General features: G+C 46.7%; 1 protein-coding gene across 1 annotated transcript in view; it reads right to left on the bottom strand.

Annotated features, from left to right (window-relative positions):
• Positions 1-841: 841 nt before the first annotated feature.
• Positions 842-24,255, bottom strand: part of prkcbb (protein kinase C, beta b) — a 117,245-nt gene continuing 93,831 nt past the window's right edge. The window contains 2 exon segments of the mRNA XM_076995982.1: positions 842-2,847; positions 15,420-15,560. Coding sequence (XP_076852097.1) covers positions 2,689-2,847; positions 15,420-15,560 — 300 coding nt within the window. The 3' untranslated portion in view covers positions 842-2,688.

The raw sequence follows: 24,255 nt of genomic DNA, 5'->3' as shown, positions 1-24,255 counted from the left end.
CTTCAGTGGCTATGGTCACAGCATATATGAGGTGGAATGGGTGACAGGTGAGTGACAGCTGTGACGTTCCGCACTGACTGTGGTTGAGGCGGGCCTTACCCTGCTCTAGACTCCACCCCAGATCCACACTACGATAGCAGATCACTGCTGGTCTGCAGATTCAGAATCTACAATCTCTAGTACTCAGTTTAAAATGTGTCCAATTCATACACACCTACAGTAATATTGCACAAAGCATCTGGATAAGGGACTGACTCTTATTGTTCATGAGTTATTTTAGATGAGACTGAGTCAAGTCGAGAGTCATTAGCAACAAGTTTCAAGTCAAGTCTGAAGTCTTCTTGTAGGCGAGTTAAGTGCAACTTGGACTCGAGTCACTCACTCGAGTGCCCATCTCTAATATAGACAGTAGCTGGCTGCATTCAGGTATCTCTCACTTTATCAAACCCAGGTTCACATTATCGAGGTTTTGCCATTCAGAAGGAAATAATTCCTCTATAAAATCATTGCTGCTCATGAAAATGCAGAATTCTGATCACTGTTGATACGATTGTTAAAGTGACAACAGGTGTGCAAACTTTGTATATGAATACCAAAATATTCCAAATCTTGTTATTCAATTGAAATTATTCTCTTGTAGACAGTTAATTTGCAATCTAACGTGAGTGCAGTAAGTAGATCTAAAATGGAAACACAATGTTTCATTTACTTCTTCCTCCTCTGGATCAGCAACAGTAATTATGAACAGAAAAGAGATCCAGAGATAAATGAATCCTTCAACAATATCCTCATTTACATAACATATACATACACACACAGAGAGAAAAGAAAAAGAGATGAGTTCATTTTGAATATATTTATTATAAACAAACAATATAACATATCTTTGATGTATAATCAGTTCTACAGATAAGATGGTCACTGAGTTCCTTCCAGTGTCTCACCAGTGTTCCTGTCAGCCATGTTTTATACCAGAACAGTGTCTGTATCAGTTACAGAACGCCTCCACGTGGCAGCTCTCTACCTTCAGTCCACAGTTCCCCAGGTCACCTGACACAGGTCACATGACACAGGTCACCTGACACGGGGCAGGCATTTCACTACTGGACAGCAGTCTTCTCTCCACAGAGCCAACGTGCTTTGTGTGGCATGATGGAACGAGGAGTGTAGCACAAAGGGTGTTAAAGAAATACTACACTTCACCATGGAGACAGCACCCCTGCACACACATGGCTGTGTAAACACACACGAAAACACATACGGAAAAGCACACACACTCACACACACATACACCCATGCATACGCGAATGCAAGCACTCGCATCCACACACACACTGCACTAGAGAGGGAATGGTATGAGCAGGGGAGGAACTGATGAATGAAACCTGTTCACCTAAAGACACACCTATTGATTTAAGTGCTTCTAATCTCAAAGTCAAATTTTCAATCATTCTCAACAGACAGCGTTCTGAACACAAACATGCATACACAGGCAAACATAAAAAAAATGTATAAGAAAAAGGAAAACGTCCAGAAAGACACATACAGACATTTATGTACTTATCTGGAGATCTAAGTGATTTACAGAAATGTACAGTATACTGAGAACTGAATCCTATAAGCACTGTACTGATGAGAAACCTTATTAAGGATGATAAGATAGCTAAAGAATGTTCCAGAATGTTCCTACTTACATGTTCTATTCAAAACAAAAGCCTATGACTCATCAGTACTCAAAGGCCATGCGCTCAGCTGATAGTGCTGCACGCAGGTTTCGTGGACCCAGGGAAACTTCAGCGTGATTTCACTGAGATCACAGCAGCACAGCTGCGCCCTCGGGACACAACCAAATGGATTGAAGCTCAAGGGATATGCTAACTATAAGAATCATGCTAATTTTAAGCTTTTTGAATTACAGGGAAGGACGGAAAGACACACTAAAGTCACTCCAAGAAACATGAAAGATCGTATTTCTCTCTAGGTGCATAGATGTGTATTTATGCACTGTTTGAATTCTGTATTGCAAGACACTCAGTTCAGCTGATTATAACCTTGCTGTGTCAGGATTCTGAAACATGAATTTGATCCCCAGTCGGTGAAGCTTAATTTCTCATTCGATAGCATATCTAGGGGTTTGTAGCTCTTTCCTAGAAGCACACATGTAGTGGAGGTCTTCCATGTTGTCAGCACATGGTCGAGGGACACATGTGTCAGACATAATCATACTGTGGCATAATGAGTCTGAACCAGTGGCTTGAACCTCAGTTCGATATGCAGCCTACTGAAATAGAACCTGACCCGAAGAAAAAGCCCAAACTGCAAATACCTCATGGAGCACTTCTGCTGTTCAGAGCACAGATGGGCTTCACCTTAACTCACCACATTGGCCACATCTGCTGGTATATAACACCAGCGTGCTGTTCCATGGAGAACATTGATAAGGCTCTGTAAAACTGCCCTGAAAAAGTCAGAAGGCAATGACTGGGGCAAAAGGGCAAAAAGAGATTATCTCAGTGGATATTTAATACTCAGAGGTGTGACTCCTTCTCAGGTGGTCCAGCTGAGCCCTTTGGTAAATTCCTTGTATAGTAATATTAATACGCTCTCAGAACCCTGAGCTTCCATGAGCTACAGAGATAGACAGACAGACAGACAGACAGACAGACAGACAGGGAAGCAGGCGTCTGCTCAGCCCTGGGAGGGTTGGATGTATTCTGGGTTGGTATAGGAGAAGCCCAGAAACTCGTCCTGGTCCAGGTTCATGATGAAAAGCTTGTCGGTTGGGGTGAGCTCGGTGGGCATCTTGGTAAACTCTCTGTCAAAGTTGCATGTGTCTCGACTGTTTCTCTACAACATCAGAGAGGAGAGAAGCAGTCAGTCACTCTCCTTCATTTCTCAGGGTTTAAAATAATAATGTCAAATGATACTGTTTTCTGGAGTGCAGGTCCTAGAGGAAGAGAAAAGCTTAGAAATTAAAATGGAAGTTAAAGGATTCCCTGTCCCCACACTGCACGCGCACACACACACACACACACACAAACTCGCCACACTGCCCACCCTGCCCTGACAGATCCTCCGCAGGGGTTTCCAGAGAGAATACAGAACACATACACACACACACACACACACATGCAAACAAATGCACACAACCATTTGTGCACACACGCACACGTGTGCACACACTCAGCTGAGCAGGGTGTGGCAGTGGAGCTAGTGCAGTAAGACATGAAGGCCTGCTCTAAGCAGTGTGAGCAGTGTGAGCAGAGGGGCCCTGGGAAACAGAGCAGAAATGACAGGAGTAGACGGGGGCCACACACACACACACACACACACACACACGTACAGTCAAATGCTTACTGTGGAATGGCTGAGAACACAGAGCAAAAAGGAGGATGATGAGCAGGAGACACCAGGCAGGGGATGAAGAGGGTAGGAGGAGAATCAGGGTGCAGCTGTGGGGTCAGACATCATTACTGCACAGCTCATCAGTGGACAATCAGACAAAAGACATGAAACCGTTCAGCTGGGGACGGGACGGTGGGTTGAGGGAGGGGGAGAGGAGGGGAATTCAGTGGGGATGAGCAAGGCAACTGGGTGAAAAGCGAAGAACACACCTAATCTCACACACACGCAAGCGCACGCACGCAGGCAGACACACATACCTACATACATACACACGTACATATACACAGGTCAGTTGAAATATTTCAGTTGAAATCCCTTTCTTAGCTTCCATCTTGGGAGTGTTAAGGAGGTGTGAATTGAACTCACAGGACAGTGTTTCTGTATGAAAGTGTTTGGTGCAGTAGGCCACTGTATGTCAGAGGAACAGCACCCTGCAAAGCTCTGTGGCTCTAAACAGCCACACTGCCAAACCCTGCACTTGTTAAGTCCAAGGAAATGAAAGTCCAGTCACATAACACAGCCAGGAGGTGAAGTTGCTCTGGTAACAAAGCGGTTCAGACAGTTATATTTTCAGCCTCAGTAATTCTGTTTTGTTGTCAGGGACGGGCTTGGCCGTGCGGAAGACGCTGGACATCTCCGTCGTGCTTCCTGTCCTCTGTAGTATTAAAACAGCACATGTTTAGGAAACAGAAAACTGAATACAAGTTAACCTTGGAGACAGCTGGGAGATCTTCTGCGTTCTCAGGTAGTCTTCCTCACTTATTTGTTTTGTGAACGTTTTGAACGCCACTGACAGAACATTTCAAAATGCCAAACAGCAGGGAGACAATATTTTCCGTGGTGGAGACAGAGTGAGAAATGAGATGAGAAATGAGTTGGCCTACACAACACAGCAAAAGATTTGAACAAAACAACCTGAAGCAATGAAGCAAACAAGATGTCAAGCTTACAAGATCGGTATGCAAATCACAGCACCACAGACACACACACACACACACACACACACACACAGAAACACACACACAGTGAGAGATCAGAGAACAGTTGCGATTTCCTGACAGAAGGAGAACAATGTTCCACAGGAGAGAAGCGAGAGGGAGAAGCCGGAGTCCTACCTTCAGTCCGACAGGAACTTCAGCACAGCACACAGCACACGACAGTCACGGCAGAGAGGGAGGAAGTGGGGGTGGTCACGAGGGGAAGTGCTGTCTCAACAGCAGCACACGCATGGCACTGGCCAATTACTCGACAAGCTACCACTATCTAGGGTCACTGTGTATTGTTATAAATCTCACAAATATGTCCAGTTTAATACACTGAATGTCTGGTATTCCATATGTGATGCTGAATAAGGCTTTATATGAATAAATAATTTGTTAAATTTTGATCTAAACCAGATTTGAAAGGAGACACAGTTTTTAATATGAGCTTCTGTGTCCGACACATCAGCATCTGTGTAAAATCAGTTTTCTGTGGTTTGTAAGGCCCAAGGCACTCAGGAGTGCTCTGTTCACTCACTAAAGTGAAACCACACTAAGTCATGATGTGTATCTCACTAAAGTGAAACCACAGTAGGTCATGATGTGCATTTCACTAAAGTGAAACCACAGTAGGTCATGATGTGTATTTCAACAGCCCATGCGGAGAGGATGCCCGTCATGCTGTGTGTTACTCTCCCCATCTCCCCATGCCATTCGCTGTCCAGGTCACATGACGGCGCGGTGACGTGTTGCTGAGGTGGCTGTGGCTATGGGCGTGCGCCAGTGCAGGCGACAGCAGAGGACTGGGGTAAATGGAAGGTGGGGTACAGGGAACGGAGTGGGTGGAGGTGTACTGATCGGCTCGGCGAACCCTCGAGAAGCTAACAGGAGCTCAGCATCTTGCTGACACCGTGATGCAAATCTGCAGCCCATAGCTCCCTACGAGATGCAGAGAGAGGGCGCGTGCTCGCCGGGCTAGAGAGAGGCACCCCGGGGAGACGCGCCCTGGGGACAGAGAAAAGAAGAGAGACCGTCTGCTCAATCCAAGGTGCTCGTCGTCAAGATGGAATCCCAGTCTTGATTCTTTCATTTCCTCCTCTACTAAGGCGTGGGGCTTTTCGAGAAGGGAAGGATCAACTCAGTTCTGATGTCAGCGTGTGAGAAGAACAGCGGTATCTGCTGACCTGCTTTTGGCCGATAAGCCCTTCGCCCTCTGCACCAGCGGACTTATTTGAAGTCCAGTCTGTGACATTCAGAGTTAATGAACACTCTGGTGCAAAGGGGTGAGCTCTGAGGCAAACTACTGTACGTACAGAAATTAGAACCACAACGATTATTGTGCCGGTGAACGATCAGTCAGCCCCCCACACAATGTTACAGGCTGTGCAGGATTAGCAGAAGCAGCTCGCGCTGTCTTTAGCTCACATGTGAACATGTTTCACTCAGTTAATAGATAATGATGGTTTGGCAGAGTGTGTGTGGGCGCTATGTTTTTCTATTACTGCATACAATTCTATTTCAGTAGTTGTAATATTTTATAGAACTAATATTCATTGCATGTTCAAGTTTAATGCTCTGTCTTTTAACTGGTCTCTCTGATTTTCACACCCCCATAGAAAACTCACATGCATGTTATTTTATACATGGATGTGATGAATGACACTATACAGAATGTATAATGTTCTAATGGTCTGACGTGAAATATGACACTATCCATATCTGTGCATCCCATACCTCTGCCATTCTCTCTCCCTGACACACATGCACACACACAAACACACACACACACGCGTGCACACACACACACACACACACGCGCACACACATCTGTTCTGGCTAGCTCCCCACAGAGACGTACACCGTGCAAGTGCTCAAAACAAACATAGCATTGCAAATGCAGCTTTGGAGAGTGAAAACGAACACGCAGAAGCAACACTTTAACACATGCATTAGCACTGCAATTACACAGACAGCACCGTGAGGTCGGGGTCTTCAAAGAGCAGTGAAAACAAAGTGTAAACAGACCAATACATTTCCAGTTTATTTCAATTTATATGTTATTTTCTTCTTGGAAAATTTGGCACATGAAAAGCATCTAAACTCTATCCTAAAAGCACACACAGCAGTCAAGAACACTCTCTGTAACACCAATATCTCTAATAATTCATACTAAATTGTGGAACCACAGTTCTCAGTTACTCATGCACAAATCATTTTTCCATTTGGCTATATAGATTTCAGATTGCATTTATAGGCAAACAAAATACATAAATGGTGTTTTAATGTTTGTATTTATGTTCTCTCTAGTGTCCACAATACTGACCATACTGAATACTGAATGCACACATTTTAGCAACATTTGGCCCAGCTTCACAGGAGTATCTGCTGATTTATGACATTTACAAAAATATCAGAACTTTATAATGAATTTCCCATAGTATTGTGGCAGAAATGAGAAACACTTTTATACATCCCAGGGAGTAAACCTATTTAAAAATGAAATTAAATGTTTCACTACAGGATCACAGGAAGGCCTCTTCTAATGATACTTCCACATCCCTGTTATCCTGAGATGAACCTTTGATGTGGATGACCTCTGGTTTGCAGTAAAGGCTGTAAACCTGTTGGCCACCAGCCAGCAGAGACAACCAATGCTGTGAATCTGTGAACATTCCCATTCATAGGGGTGGATGTGGGTGGGGCTTCAGACCTGCTTAATGATGTGGACCATAGTGTGCTGTTGTTATTGCTAGAATGGTCTGAACCAGATTTTGTTTTTGTTTCACACCTCCCATGATCCTTCTGCCTAGACATCATCTCAACCCTGCTGAATACCTCTCGTATACAACATTCTCATATGCTGGTGACTCTAAGCCTCATAGCAGAGCTGATTTACATCCTCATTGCTACCAATCTCATACATACTATGGCAAAACTGATTGTGAATGTGCAGGAATAGTTTTAAAGTTGTAGACACAGCCCCAGTCACAGATACAGACACAGACACAGTTACAGATACAGATTCATAGCCCCAGTCACAGATACAGACGCAGCCTCAGTCAGATACAGATGCATAGCCCCAGTAACATATACAGACACAGCCCCAGTCATAGATACAGATACAGACATAGCCCCAGTCACAGACACAACCCCAGTAACAGATACAGACACAGCCCCAATTATAGATACAGATTTACACAGCCCCAGTCAAAGATGCAGATACAAAGCACCAGTCACAGATATAGACACAGCCCCAGTCACTCACCCAATCACAGTCACAGCCCCAGTTGCAAACCCAAAATACACAGCCTCAGTCATAGATAGTCGCAGCCCCAGTCAGATACAGACACATCTCCAGACATAAATACAGTTACAGACACAGCCTCAGTCACAGACCCAATCATAGACACAGCCCCAGTCACACAGCTCCAGTTGCATATACAGACACAGCCCCAGTCATAGATACAGACACAACCCTGGTCACAGATAAAGACACACCCTCAGTCAGAGACACAAATACATTCAAAGCCCTAGTCACAGAAATATCCCCAATCACAGACCCAAACATAGACAAAATCAGTCACAGACTCCGCCCCATCCATAGACACAGCCCTAGATACAGACAGAGCCCCAGTCACAGACCCAATCATACACACAGTCATAGACGTATCCCCAGTTTGACACTGCCTCAGTCAGATACAGCCCCATGCTTAGACACAGCCCCAGTCACAGACACAGCGTCAATCATAGACCCATGCCCAGTTAGAAACACAGCCGTGGTCATAGACATAGCCGCAGTTGGATAGAGGCCCATTCGTAGACACAGTACCAGTCACAGAAACTCATAGACAGTCATAGAATGCAGGTGAAGACACAGCCCCAGTCAGACACAGCCCCGGTCAAAGACACAGCTCAGGTTGTAAACAGCCCCAGTTACAGACAGACCCCCAGTCACAGACACAGTGTGTTCCCTCTCCTCTCCACTTTCATTACCAGTGCCACTCCCATTACATTCCTATTTTTAAAGAAGGGAAACGTACAACAGAACTACACTTACACCTGTACTGTGATTATTATTGTGAATGTTGGGCCAGTGTCACACCAGCAATTTCCCACATCTTGAAGCACCTGGAGGTTAACCCTGGAGCAGATCATGTGTTGTGTATCTACAGTTTGGTTTTGGTGGTGGGTTTAACCACTGGCCACAGACTCACTGATGAATGAGCAGGTCGCTCTGCCTCCCGTCACCACTCCTGTCATCATGGGAGATGTTAACTGTCCTAGCTGACCCCCAAGAGCTATTCACCAGGAACAATCTGGGGGGCTCTGCAGAGGAACCCCACTGTTCGTGCTCGGGGACTGGATGGGTTGAGGCTCCAAGGCGGATGGCTGGCCTGATGGTGTTCAGATGCTCCAGCAGGAGAAACAGATTACCACAACATAAAGCCACAGCCCCACAACCTTGATTCAGATGTGCACACAAGGGTCAACCTGTAAGCATTACCTTCACACATGCTTTAAGGGGAAAAAGCAGACCCACTCATTTATACATTTCCGTTCTGTACAAAGCGACTCCATTTGCAGTAAACGTCTGGGCACCACTAAAGAAGTGCTGGATGAAATCTCCACATGACAAGGTGGACTTTTAACTGGACTTTTAGCAGTGACCGGAGTCCTCGTGCAAAACCAGTTCAAAGATGATGCTCCTTCTGTTTACATATGATAGGAAAACAAAACAGGACATGGATTCAAAATAAAAGCACAATATCACCAAAAGAAATGCAATGAAAGGAGATGCGGAGGGCCATTGTGCAGCACAGAAGGGGCAGGGTCATGCAGCCAGGAGGTGGCTAGAAGGGGCGGGGTCATGCAGCTAGGAGGTGGCATCTGGATCCTGGAGGTCTACAGTAGTAGGAGCCACACCCACACTATGGGACTAGGGGAGTTGACTGTGCGGTGGAGTCGAAGAGGAGAAAGCAACACAAAAGCCAGTGATTGAAAAGCCACTGGTTTCAAAAATGCAGATACATTTAGTAAGTTATTAAAGTAAATTACTTCAGACTTTAGACTAATAGGCTATTATATCAGAGATTTGCATGCATCTAAGTACTGAGCTGGTTAAGGTTTGCTGGACAACTGATTATGTCCATATGCACCTCATTCATGCGGCCTGCAGTGCTGGAGCTATAATAGAGATGGCAGAGGATTGGCTGACATGACACGGAAGAGGGATGGAGGTCATTAAATGGTCACCCTTAGCTCTGGGTTTATTGTTGGGGCATTGAGGGCATGAATAAAGGGGCACTGGAGATTTATGGTGGGGTATATAGGGTTTATGATGGGATATTGGGGGTATCTGGTGAGCTATTGGGGTTTATGGAGGGGTATTTGGGGTTTCCACGGAGGGGTATTCAGGGTTTATGAAGGAAAACCCCTGGAACTCGTCTTGGTCGAGGTTCAGGATGACCTCCTGGTCTGGGGGAGTGAGAACCGGAGGGTGGCGTGTGAAAAAGCGATCAAAGTTCTCTGCTTCCCGGCCACACTGTAAAAGGAGAGACAAAAAAAGAAGAGAAGCATATGATGGATGGAGAGAGATAGACATGGGAGAGAATGACAACAGAAACACATGGAGAACATATGTTGATGACGCTGGTTATGAATGATCATGTGATCAGGTGGAGAGTGGTGATGGGTGTTCCGAGTGTCAACAGTGGTCAGCTGTGGATATGTGGTGGAGGTGGGTTGTAATTCTGAGATGAGTGTTGCATGACGACACCTCACACCAACACTCAGAGATGGATATGCTAATGCTGAATATGCTAATGATGTTTTCAGCATGTCGACATATCTATATTATCATTCATAACACGAATAATTATTAAACAAGTGCCGAGAATTATTACACAAGCATTCAAGTATCAAAATTCCTGTGATCCAGCATGTCAAGAGCCATTTTACCAGCAGAGGATCATCCTGGCAATCGCATTAAATGATTATGGAGTTTGGCTCCTCCCCTGGTAGATCTATTACACAACACGATCAGTAATGTGGTCACTAAATGTGGCCAATTACCAAATATTAACCAAAAGCTTTAACCATGACAGATTTATGAGCACTGAGCAAAAGAGGAATGAATGCTCAGAAACTGATATCAACTCCTGAAACCCATCCAGAGCAGATCAACACAAGAACCACACTGAAATAAAACATGTAGACACACCCACTCTGCCCTGTCCAATCAGCATAGTGCTTATGTAATGCCTGGATCACCAATCAACACCCAACCTGCTGTACTTGTGTGAAGATAGCAGATACATAAGAAATGCACCTACTATAACACACACACACACACACACACACACACACACACACACACACACACACACACACACACACACACACACACACAGGTGTGCAAAACCCAGAACAGAGGGTATAAGGGGTGTCCCTGGTCTATGCTGAACACTGACAAACACTAGTGTTCATGGGAGTAAGATGAGTGCTGGCCAACATTGTTAAATCACACTCAGTGGCCTCTGCAGTTTAGACACATTAAGAGCCCAGGGTCCTGTGCCTGGTCCTGCCCTGCGCCAACTGCTGAACTATTACAGGTGATTATGGGGCTGTGACTTATGGCTCTGCCCGTTGTAGCAAAAGGCCCCAGAGAACCCCCTCCCTCACACCACCCCTCCCCTCCCCCATACAACCCCTCCCACTCATCCCCCACCCCTCCCCTCCTCCACACCACCCCTCCCCTCCCCCATACAACCCCTCCCACTCATCCCCCACCCCTCCCCTCCTCCACACCACCCCTCACCTCCCCCATACAACCCCTCCCACTCATCCCCCACCCCTCCCCTCCTCCACACCACCCCTCCCCTCCCCCATACAACCCCTCCCACTCATCCCCCACCCCTCCCCTCCCTCACACCACCCCTCACCTCCCCCATACAACCCCTCCCACTCATCCCCCACCCCTCCCCTCCTCCACACCACCCCTCCCCTATCAGCCTGTCACCCCTCCCCAACCACTCCAAAAATGCAGCCAAAAGCTTTTTTGTGTCCTCATAAATCCCGCTGTCCACAGTGATTAAGATCACAGGCCACAAGTCCATCCAGAAAAGAGTTTGCTGTTCCAGCCATATGTGTGACATGCTCCCTGGAGAGGGCAGTAGTCCTAAACAACAGCCATTTACAGCTCTGCATACACTCACACGTGCACACACACACACACACACACACACACACACACACACACAACACGACACAGTACTCCCTCTCCCAGTGCTATCTCCCGCTCACACTCTCCCTGCGTTGTGAGGAACCACAGAGACGGCATGCCCCCTCCGCTAGCTCTGAACTCATATCTGTGCTAGGACTACTGAGTATGGGGCTGGAGAGAGAGGGAATGAGGGAGAGATGGAGAAAGAGAGAGGGAGAGACAGAGAAAGGGAAGGAGAGAGGGAGGGAAGGAGAGAGGGGGAGGGAGAGAGGGAGAGAGAGAAAGGGCCCTCCTTAGATTAGATAAAGATGTGAAATAGTGGAATTCTACTATCTCAGACTCTAAAGTCAGTACTAGTGCTGATAGTAGAGTAGTTTCTGGAGTTGGTACTACAGTAGTTTCTGGAGTTGGTACTACAGTAGTTTCTGGAGGGTACTAGACTTTTGTACCTTTTTGTCTGGGCCATGACAAACATGCCTCATTCTGGCCAAGCACTAGGTGTGTTTGTGTGTGTGTGTGTTTATTTCTATCTGGCTGTCTGGCTTTGATTCCCAGTTCTATGCCCGCAGCAGGAGTGTTGGTGCAGGCAGCAGGAGAAATTAGAGGCGGCCATTTTGGCTCTTCAGATCGTAGTGACAAACTGAAGGTGCTGGGTGACACAGCAGCAATGAAGCAGTGAGCTCAATGAGCAGCAGAGATGTTTCACATGCGTTTGTGTATATAAATGTGTCTGTGTATATGTGTCTGAGTGTGTGTATGTGAGTGTGTATATATTTGTGTGCACACCTGTGTGTGAGTGTGTATTTGTGTGTGTGTGTATCTCTGAGTGTGACAGTGTGCATAAATGTGAGTGTAGAAAAGCATGTTCTACTTTTATTTCTTTAAATTTACTTCAGTATTCAAAGATTTATTCAGCTTTAATAAACAATTTAGGTAATGTTCTGTTAACAAAGAAGAAAGAAATACTTAGCAAAAGGGAGATTAAAAAAGTGATAACAAAGAAACAAAGAGTGCTGAGAGGAGACAGGGAAGAGGGAGAGAGAAAAGGTGTAAAGGAAAAGAAGGAGGAAGTGAGGGAGAAGCTGAGGGGAGGAGGGAGACGAAGAGCATGGAGAGAGGGGGAAAGGAAGATGGGTAGAGAGAAGGTAGGTAGGTAGGTAGATACTTTATTGATCCCGAAGGAAATTTAGCAAAGAAAAGAGGGAGAAAGAGGGAGGGAGAGAAGTAGATGTAGAAATAGAGGGGGAGGGACAGAGGTAGAGGGAGAAAGGGAGGGAGAGAGAGGTCGGAAGGGAGGGAGATAGGGGAAGAAGGGAGAAGGGGAGAGGTAGAGAGAGAGAGAGAGAGAGAGAAGTAGAGGGAGAGGAAACAGATTTGGCATGGAGCCACAGACCAATGTCTTGTGCAACAGCCAGCACACCTCTACCCTGGCCAGCCGAGTGTGCAGATACGAGAGTGTGTGTGAGACAGCGTTCCACCAGCCTGCTGGGCCAGCCGAGTGTGTAGATGCGAGATTGTGTGTGAGACAGGGTTCCACCAGCCAGTCAGGCCAGCTGAGTGTGTAGATACGAGAGTGTGTGTGAGACAGCGTTCCACCAGCCTGCCTTGCCAGCTGAGTGTGTAGATACGAGAGTGTGTGTGAGACAGGGTTCCACCAACCTGCCGGGCCAGCTGAGTGTGTAGATACGAGAGTGTGTGTGAGACAGCGTTCCACCAGCCAGTCAGGCCAGCTGAGTGTGTAGATACGAGTGTGTGTGTGAGACAGCGTTCCACCAGCCTGTCGGGCCAGCTGAGTGTGTAGATACGAGAGTGTGGGTGAGGCTGCTCCAGGGTGGAGCAAACCTCCATCCTTATCCTGCTCTGGCAAAATTACCATCTGCACACTGAAGCTGCAGGAGGAATATAGTGGAAAGATCATCCTCTACAACACAAGCGTTGTAACAATCTCTACAACACAGGCGTTCTAACGACATCTACAACAAAGCCGTTCTAAAGACCTCCACAACATAGGTGTTCTAACGACCTCTACAACACAGACATTCTAACGACCTCTACAACACAGGCGTTCTAACAACATCTACAACAAAGGCGTTCTAAAGACCTCCACAACACAGGTGTTCTAACGACCTCTACAACACAGACGTTCTAACGACCTCTACAACAAAGGCGTTCTAATGACCTCTACAACAAAGGCGTTCTAACGACCTCTACAACACAGGTGTTCTAACGACCTCTACAACACAGGCGTTGTAACAACCTCTACAACACAGGTATTCTAATGACCTCTACAACACGGGTTTCTAATGACCTCTACAACAAAGGCGTTCTAACGACCTCTACAACAAAGGCGTTCTAATGACCTCTACAACACAGGTGTTCTAATGACCTCTACAACACAGGCGTTCTAATGGCATCTACAATACAGGCGTTCTAACGGCCTCTAAAACACAGGCCCTTAGGACACTTGCTTCCACTCAACAGCCCTTTAAAGAACGACACACACAGAAGGGTGTAAAACCGGTGAGATGTTTTACAGGTTCTCCGGGGTCCGAGCAGGGGCGAAGATCACGTGCCTCCTGCCTCCCCCACCAGTAGAGCTGTTTGATGAACGATGAAGATGAGGAGCTCTGGCAGTCCAGAGAGGAGAGGAGAGAGCAGGAGAGGGAAGAGATGAAGAGGGGCAGACAGAGAGAGGAGGAGAGAGGAGCTGTACTTCTAAAAGCCGTCAGCTGCACTAGCAACTCACCTTTCTGCCTCTTTGTATAACCTGTTTTATCTAAAAGCTGGATTTTAATATTTGAATATATGGCACCAGGAACCTTTTGCTATACCAGACTCAATTTCACATTTTTTACAGTTTTCCTCAATTTCTTCTGATTTGTCAGGAGAGGGTACCTCTGCTCAAACTGTAGTTTTGTATGTCCCAAGTTTGTTCTCTCTCTCTGTCTCTATCTCTCTGTCTGTTTTGCTGTCTCTCTCTTTGTCTCTCAATCACTATGTCGCTCTCTCTCAGTCTGTTTTTCTGTCTCTCTCACTCTCTCTCTTTCAGTCTCTCTCAGTCTCTCTTTCACTCTCTCTCTTTGAAGGAGAGCCATGGCCCTTCCCTCACCTGCAGAGGAGGAACCGCAAACTCAATACCTGTTACACAGGCTCCCTAAAGCAGGCAGGCATCACCAGAATAACTCCCCCACACTCCCAGAGGAGAGGAGGAGGGGAGAGGATAAGGGAGGTGGAAACAGACAAGAGTCTGACAGCTGCCACAGACAGACAGGAGCTTTTGAGCTTTTGTTAAGACACCCCAGCAGGAAGCTTCTGGAACTACCATAACTGTTAACATAGAGACTCCGTGCTGACAGCCCCGCCCCCGCCCCCCCCAGCCCTCTCCCTTGTAGGGCAACGAGCAGTGAGGAGACCTGGAAGTGTCCCTGTCCTCCTGCACCAGTCCTGCATCCACACAACCATAATAAGACATCCAGCAGTGTGGTGTCCAGAACAACTGAATCTGTACTGACTCTGAATTCCAGCTACCAGTGCACGCTTCTGACAGCTACTCAGCCAAGTGATCAGGAGAGTATCAGAGAAAAAACTCGAACCAGGACAAAGAAAACGCACCTCAGTCATCAGTCTCTGGCACACAGCCACAGGGGGGATGCCGCACGCCACGCAAGCAGAGACTGCATGTGCAAGTAGTTGTGTGTGTGTAAATTGGTTAGGATGTGTGTGTGTGTATGTGTGTGTGTGTGTGTGTGTGTGTGTGTGTGTGTGTGTGTGTGTGTGTGTGTGTGTGTGTGTGTGTGTGTGTTTGGACTCACAGCTCTGGGTTTGAATGGGGGTTGGACCTCTTTATTCTCCAGCTTCTCCCAGTCCATGTAGCGGAAGAATCCATGTTCCCTGATATCACGTTCCCCTTCAGGGCCACATCCCAGGCGTTTCCCTGGGTGTTTTGTCATCAGCTGCAACACACCACAAACACACACACACACACACACACACACACACACACACACACACACACACACACACACACACACACACACAACACATCACAAACACACCACCCAGGACATACATATGAGAGAATGAAAGCCCAGTCTTCCACACAACCCTCAACCAACATTAGAGGAAATGGAATCATTATAAATTTGACTTTTTAAACTTTTTAAAATTCAATTTTTAACTTGATTAGAAATGTAAAAGAAAATCATTGAGTGAATATGTAGAATAATAAACAAGCACAAAACCAGCAACACCAATGTAACCATTTCTTCACATGACTCCTGCCACCCTCCTCTCCACTCCTTCAATAAGGTGTGGGAGAACAGCCATGTTGAACCAACAACACCGTTCTGGCCGTTTCATTCCAGCAAATGACTTTGGCATGTGTGCTGAGAGATTCGGTGGGAGGGAGTTTCTGAATAGCCCCCCTACTCTTCCCCCTTTCTGTGCTAATCACTACTGTGCCAGCTTACTGCTTAATGCATAACTGGATTAGTCCCATTTGTTCTTAATATTTGCCATGATAACTTGATCCTATGTTAATTGGCACTGTGCTTAGGCGTTAATGGGCTACCTTGTTTCTGTGGTGATTGCTGTTGTACTGAATTGTAGCTGTGCTAAGCTGTTGCTGGGGTGATTGGTGTTGTACTAAATTGAAGCTGTGCTAACTTGTTGCTGTGTTAACTGCTACTGTATCGCTGCAGTGCTAATCTGTTGCTGCATAAGTTGTTGCTGTGCTAACTTAGCTGTGGCATTCATTGTATTCACTTGTATTGGTCATTGATGATGCTCTGAAAACTTTCTGGCCTAACACACTACTCTGTCATTCACTGTGATAGTTTCTGTGGTAATAAAATCAGTGCTTAACCTGTTGCTGTGCTAACTTTGCTTCCTGAGGTAATTTCTGCTTTGCTATTCGTTGTCATGCTAACTCTTTAATTGTTGTAGCGTTTGTGTGTCACTGGGCAAATTGTCATCATGCTAAGTCTTCATTTACTAACCCTCTACTGAAGCGTCTGAAGTCAAGGACATCTTCATGGGCTACAGTGCAGCAACAGATAGTAAACGTTTAGAGGAAACCAAAAAGAGAAGACTCTCATCACTACATCAACATGAATCATTCATCGACATCATTTTCACTCATCAACACTTGAACTTGGAGAAGGTGACTTTCACTCATCAGGGAGATCGTGAGAGAGGCAGAGTTGTTGTTCTCCCTGGACAAGACCAGGTCCAGTCACAGGAAGTTACCCCTCACTCCTCCATCTCTCACCCCACACTCCTACCTAACTGCCCCACCTAACTCCACTTGTGTACCAAAGTGTGTTTATTAAGATGGGCAAGATACCATGTCCTTCCGATTAGTGCCTCATAGTCTCTTCACCGTTCAGACTGGAGCAGCTTCCTGTCAGTGTTAGGATGCATGAATGATGTTATGTAGACGAATGCAGACTGTATCACTGGTGTATTTATTAAGAGAAGTGTGGTCAATAGCAGGCAAGTCCAGAACCAGAGAACAGATTCACTTAAGCCAATCTCAGTGTCAAAAAATAGTCAGAGTCCAGCTAATCCAAAAAGACAAACAGCCAGGCAAAAGAGAGTGTCTTTAAGTGTATGTGTGGTAATGAGTGTCAGGTGTAATCAGTATTATGGAGAATGGGAACGTAGTAGACTTCGCTGAAACTTCTAGGAGCTGTAGTCTGTATGCCAATCAACTCTGAGGACCCAGTGCATTCTGTCATGGCCCCTCTAGCACCCCTGCATTCCTCAAACCCAAAACTTAGTAAAAATGTATCTGACAGGCCCTTCCACAGTTTAGGACTCTATGTTCAATTATTCTGCAGAGCTAACCATTCTGTCCCAGTGAACATTTGTCACATATCACTGTGGATTAGCAGGACCAGGTTACACCAGCAATATTCAGTAACAGCTTATCAGTTTCCATTCAAAAGGACTCGAGTGACCATTCTTATTTCTGGATTTTTACTATAAGGCACATCGGCTTCTTAAGCCGAGCGTTCAGAGTTGATTACTACCACGAGGTTTCTCTCCCGCGCAGTTAAATATAGTAGCAACATTCCAGCTCTGACATGGTTAGGCCTTTACAACTTGTGAAAACCACACTGCTTGGCTGAATCAATTAGGCATTGTGTTACAGGGCTGGAAAAGTTTCTTCAATTTCATTTAATGTTCTATAAAATACATATAAAGTATGTGAGAGTATGTGTGTTCATATATATACTGTACACACACACAAATTATATATATATAGTGGTCCTGCTGTTCATTTACAGAGGGCCTGGCAGTAAAACAATAAACAATAACATTTGTACTAGATAACTTCTTAAGCAAAATAAGGTTCAACAAATTAAGGTTCCACAGCTCCGTGTTCCTCGGGAGCGGAATATGTAAACAACGCGCACGAGGGCATCAAAGGAATGAATCGAAACTAGCTAGCGGTGGTACGCTAACGACAGCTAGCGTCGCCACAGCGGGCGGAAATTATCATACAGTTAAGCCCGCCCACTAAGAGGGAAGATATGATTGGTCAATTTTGCTGTCATTTGAAACTGGTACTGCCATGCCCTCTGTAAACGAACAGCGGGCATCACAGTCCTGATAAGGGGAGACACAGGCTCACAGGCTTCCACTTAACTTAACCCCTCACCTTCCAACACAGATTGAATAGACACGGGTGAAAAATTTATTTGCTTATATTTTTGTAATTGTTTAGATGTCGATTGTCAAACTGTAAGTAGATAAAATAAAATTGGATAAATTATATTATATATATTTATGTTTTAAGAATATTTTAGGCCCTCTGAGAGGGCGTAGAGGGCCCTGATGGTTCCCCACACACATATACATACATACATACATACACAGCACAGTTGTACTCATACACACAATTAAATTTATAATCAAAAATAGTATAATAATAAAAAATTATAATAGTAGCCTAATCAACACTCCACCCCATGATTCCATTTCAAGCTTAAACAGACCTTAACCAAACATGCAGTTTCCAATATGTACTTAATTTCTTATTCTGGAGGACATTATTTAAGAACTGACTCCAGAATCCATACTTCTACACACACACTAGACGACTCATTTCAGTCCAGCAAGGAAGGTTTGCTTGAATTTTGTTTTGTCTAAACAATAAAAATGTAGGTCTGTTCAGAGGGGTTCTCAGACCATGTGGCCTTTCAGTGCAAAACTGGAACACTATAAAATTTCCTCTCTCACCCTGGCAGGATTTCAATTGTGTGAACATTGAGATCTTGGTTATTCCACAGAAACTTATAGCCATGGGTCTGTGCAATGTTTTTAGCATTCTAGCTGTGCCAACATACCAACAAACGTAAGCTGGGCCTGATCAAAGAGCCTACAGGAAAGGCATCACTACAACCAGACGATCACAGACACTGGCAGAATGATGCCACTGAATTCATGGCATGACGCTGCTTAGTCTGGATGATCTGTCACATTTCTGGTCAGACTCAATGGTGAGGCTCTGAAGGGCAGGAATCTTGCTACCTCCCTAAATCTGGGAGTGTCCTCCCTTATAATAGCATGAACTTTAGTAAGATAAGTGAACAATAATTACAAAAGCACTCTCCTCCACTCCAGGAAGAGAGACACAAATGGAGAAGAGAGACAGATTGAGAGATAGACAAAATAAGTAAGAAAAAGAAAATGTGGAGAAAAGGTGATGAAGGTCAATTCTGATTTTTACACCCCAATCGAAATTTGTCCTCTGCTTTTAACCCATCTGTGCAGTCAGAACACACACACACACACACACACACACACTAGTGATTACTAGGGGGCTGTGGATCACACGTGCCCAGAGTGGTGGGCAGCCCTAGCTTGGCGCCCGGGGAGCAGTTGCGGTTAGGTGCCTTGCTCAAGGGCACCTCAGTCATGGCCTGTCTGGGAATCGAACCCACGACCCTCTGGTCACAAGACCAGTTCCCTAACCGCCAGGCCATGACTGCCCCGTGAATGTCAGAGATGAGAGGAATCTGAAGGAGAGACAACAGTCAACGAGAAAACATTGCAATGCAGAATATAACGAAGGGATGAATGGAGCATTAGTGAAAAGAGAAACAAAGAAGAGGTTACAGAGAGATGGATGAGTGGACGGACGAGGGCGACTGACATTGCGTGTTTCACAGGGAGCAAATTGCATTTCCACGAAGGCACTCAAAGTAGCTGCAGTGCTCAGATTCCAAGCATAGTGTGCTGTTCCATTATTTAATACACACATTAGCATGAAGGTGTGAGCGTGCTGGTCCCTTTAGACACACCTGCTCATTCCCTCTCCCTCTCCTGTATTCTGTCCCTCTCTCCCCCTTTCTCTCTCTCCCTCCCTCTGGTTTGTTTTGTCCTGACTCAAGCACGATGAGGTACTGGCAACTCCTGATCAGAGTCACAGAAAAGCCCCTGATAAGAGTGTGATTTAGGTCTGATAAGAGTGTGGTTTTGGTCTGATAAGAGCATGGTTTTGGTCTGATAAGAGTGTGATTTAGGTCTGATAAGAGTGTGGTTTTGGTCTGATAAGAGCGTGGTTTTGGTCTGATAAGAGTGTGATTTAGGTCTGATAAGAGCGTGGTTTTGGTCTGATAAGAGCGTGGTTTTGGTCTGATAAGAGTGTGATTTAGGTCTGATAAGAGCGTGGTTTTGGTCTGATAAGAGTGTGATTTAGGTCTGATAAGAGCGTGGTTTTGGTCTGATAAGAGTGTGATTTTGGTCTGATAAGAGCGTGGTTTTGGTCTGATAAGAGTGTGATTCAGGTCTGATAAGAGCGTGGTTTTGGTCTGATAAGAGTGTGATTTAGGTCTGATAAGAGCGCGGTTTTGGTCTGATAAGAGTGTGATTTTGGTCTGATAAGAGCGTGGTTTTGGTCTGATAAGAGTGTGATTTAGGTCTGATAAGAGCGTGGTTTTGGTCTGATAAGAGCGTGGTATGGGCCTGGTCTTGATGCAGAGGCCACCAGGGCCATGGGACCCTAGGGGCTGTGGGGGACCCCAGGGCCCAGTCGCCTTTCACAGCTCCAGGAGCTCTGTCCTCCGGTCTCCCACACACACACACACACACACACACACACACACACACACACACACACACACACACACACACACACACACACACACACACACACAACTGGCCATTCTGACATACAGAGAGAGACAGCACTACTTGCTGGTTCATTTGGGTGGTGGAACACAGCAGCCAGGCTGCTTGTATACAGAGCCTGCTCTGATTCTCGGATGAGCATTTACACACACAATGTGTGTGTGTGTGTGTGTGTGTGTGTGTGTTTGTGCGCATTTGTGTCTGTTTATGTGACTGCATATTTGTACTCTATTTCTTCTCCTAGAGTAACACCACCCCAGAGTAACACCAGCGCAGATTACACCACCTCAAAATAACACCTCCCCAGGTGGTGTGAGCTACAGACAGAGAGTCTGAGACAGTATGTTGAGGTGGACTACCTAACCACAGCGACTGACAATGAGGACTTGGGAAGCACTGTCTGGCTGTAGACAACAGCCTACACAGGACTGTGCTGCCATGGTAACAGAGAATAGCCCAGCATTGCGAACTCAAGCTGTGGTAGAGATTCACAGCCGGAGGTTCACACGCTGACAGAACAGTCAAAGTGCAGGAAGATTCACAAAGAACTCTGTCCATAAAGCCCAGACTTAACAACACCTTTAATATTTAGACACGATCAGCTGTATCCTAGCAGCACATCGCTGCCACTCGCCACTATGCTGCACACGCTCAGGTCTGTTTCCACTGCCACACTGTAATGTTAATGCACCGAACCGCTGAATCTCTGAAACCAGGTTAGGGCAATACAAATGAGCTGCTACTTGTGACGTCACTGAAGCACCAGGAGCTGAAGTGAACCGAACTGACAGACAGGACGTTTGAAGAGGAGTGATGTTGGTGATGGAGTGAGGGGAGAGGAAGGGTGGACTGGAGTGGGTGGTGGGGTGAAGAGATGAGGTGGACTGAAGGGAAGATGATGGAGTGGAGTGAGGGGGTGAGGATGGAGGAAAGGAGGTGGAGGTGGGTGAAAGAGTGAGCTGGGGTGGAGTGTAGGTGGAGGTGGGTGAAGGGTTGATTTGGAATGAAGTGTACGTGGAGTTAATGGAGGTGTGAAGGTGTAGGTGGTGGGTGAAGGGGTGAGGTGAATGAGGTGTGTAGGTGGAGGAAGTGGAGGTGGGTGAAGAGGTGAAGTGGGTGAGGTGATGGAGGTGTGAAGGTGGAGGTGGGTTAAGGGGTGAGATGGGTGAGGTGATGGAGGTGTGAAAGTGGAGATGGTGGAGATGGGTGAAGGGGTAAGGTGGGTGAGGTGATGGAGGTGTGTAGGTGGCGGTGGGTCAAGAGGTAAGGTGGCTGAGTTGATGGAGGTATGCAGGTGGAGGTGGGTGAGGTGATGGAGGTGTGTAGGCGGATGTGGGTGAGGTGATGGAGGTGTGTAGGTGGAGGTGGGTGAAAGAGTAAGGTGGCTGAGGTAATGGAGGTGTGTAGGTGGACGTGGGTGAGGTGATGGAGGTGTGTAGCTGGATGTGGGTGAGGTGATGGAGGTGTGTAGGCGGATGTGGGTGAGGTGATGGAGGTGTGTAGCTGGATGTGGGTGAGGTGATGGAGGTGTGTAGGTGGAGGTGGGTGAAGGGGTGAGGTGGCTGAGGTGATGGAGGTGTGTAGGTGGACGTGGGTGAGGTGATGGAGGTGTGTAGGCGGATGTGGGTGAGGTGATGGAGATGTGTAGGTGGAGGTGGGTGAAGGGGTGAGGTGGGTGAGGTGATGGAGGTGCGTAGGTGGAGGTGGCTGAGGTAATGGGGGTGTGTAGGTGGAGGTGGGTGAAGGGGTAAGGTGGGTGAGGTGATGGAGGTGTGTAGGCGGACGTGGGTGAGGTGATGGAGGTGTGTAGGTGGAGGTGGGTGAGGTGATGGAGGTGTGTAGGCAGATGTGGGTGAGGTGATGGAGGTGTGTAGGCGAACGTGAGTGAGGTGATGGAGGTGTGTAGGTGGAGGTGGGTTAAGGGGTGAGGTGGGTGAGGTGATGGAGGTGTGAAAGTGGAGGTGGTGGAGGTGGGTGAAGGGATAAGGTGGCTGAGTTGATGGAGGTATGCAGGTGGAAGTGGGTGAGGTGATGGAGGTGTGTAGGAGGATGTGGGTGAGGTGATGGAGGTGTGTAGGAGGATGTGGGTGAGGTGATGGAGGTGTGTAGGAGGATGTGGGTGAGGTGATGGAGGTGTGAAAGTGGAGGTGGTGGAGGTGGGTGAAGGGATAAGGTGGCTGAGTTGATGGAGGTATGCAGGTGGAGGTGGGTGAGGTGATGGAGGTGTGTAGGTGGACTTGGGTGAGGTGATGGAGGTGTGTAGGTGGACTTGGGTGAGGTGATGGAGGTGTGTAGGTGGAGGTGGGTGAGGTGATGGAGGTGTGTAGGTGGACGTGGGTGAGGTGATGGAGGTGTGTAGGCGGATGTGGGTGAGGTGATGGAGGTGTGTAGGTGGAGGTGGGTGAGGTGATGGAGGTGTGTAGGTGGACGTGGGTGAAGTGATGGAGGTGCGTAGGCGGATGTGGGTGAGGTGATGGAGGTGTGTAGGCGGACGTGGGTGAGGTGATGGAGGTGTGTAGGCGGACGTGGGTTAGGTGATGGAGGTGTGTAGGTGGAGGTGGGTGAGGTGATGGAGGTGTGTAGGTGGACTTGGGTGAGGTGATGGAGGTGTGTAGGTGGAGGTGGGTGAGGTGATGGAGGTGTGTAGGTGGACTTGGGTGAGGTGATGGAGGTGTGTAGGTGGTAGAGGTGGAACCACCATTAGCTGAACCCTGCCTGCAGAACCCATCAGCAGAATCTGCAGTAATCGTCTTCTTTCCACTGGGGTTGGAGTGTGTGCTCGATGCTGTCAGGGGGAGCGCTGGCTGATCTCAGAACAGCTCTTCCACAAACACACAGTCACGTCTCATTCAGGAGTGTGTCATTACAGTGCCTAATCTCAGTGCCCCCTGCTATCAAAGCAACAGGGCTGGGAATTACTATCACTGTGAATCATAATTAGCAGGCATTTACCTCTCTTGTGCTTCTCTGCATTTTTCATTGTGAGAATCGTCAGCAAATATTGCTGTAATTAGATTACTCATTAATGGGTCCCCTAACTAAACACCTAATTACCTTTGACTTAACATAGGATGCCATCAGTTTGAATTAAAACCATTCATTCATTCATTGACTATCCACTTAGCAATTATTGTGAAACCATAAAAAAGGTGTGTCATCAGCACCAGGAGGTAGATGGACAAAGGAGGTCCAGAACTCTAGATGAGTTTTCCTTCCTGAAGGGTTATCCAATCCCTTGAAATTGCCCCAAGAGGCCACAGCCCCCTTCTCAGCCTCTTGGACAACAATTAGAGGGGTGGGACTACAACTCCACCCTAAAGCCAAGCTCACCTACCTCAGCCTTCACATATTACACGTCTCAACTAGGGCTGGGTATTGATTCAAATTCCAAGAATCGATCCGATTCCGATTTTGAAGATTAAGAATCGATTTTTTTCGATTTAATCCGATTCAATCGATTCAATTCGATTCAATCCAATTCGGGGTTTAGTGTTATTAAAAATGTATTTG

This window comes from Brachyhypopomus gauderio, chromosome 2, assembly GCF_052324685.1.
Source record: "Brachyhypopomus gauderio isolate BG-103 chromosome 2, BGAUD_0.2, whole genome shotgun sequence".
NCBI classification, from domain to species: Eukaryota; Metazoa; Chordata; class Actinopteri; order Gymnotiformes; family Hypopomidae; genus Brachyhypopomus; species Brachyhypopomus gauderio.
This window is presented reverse-complemented; position numbering and strand designations above follow the sequence as displayed.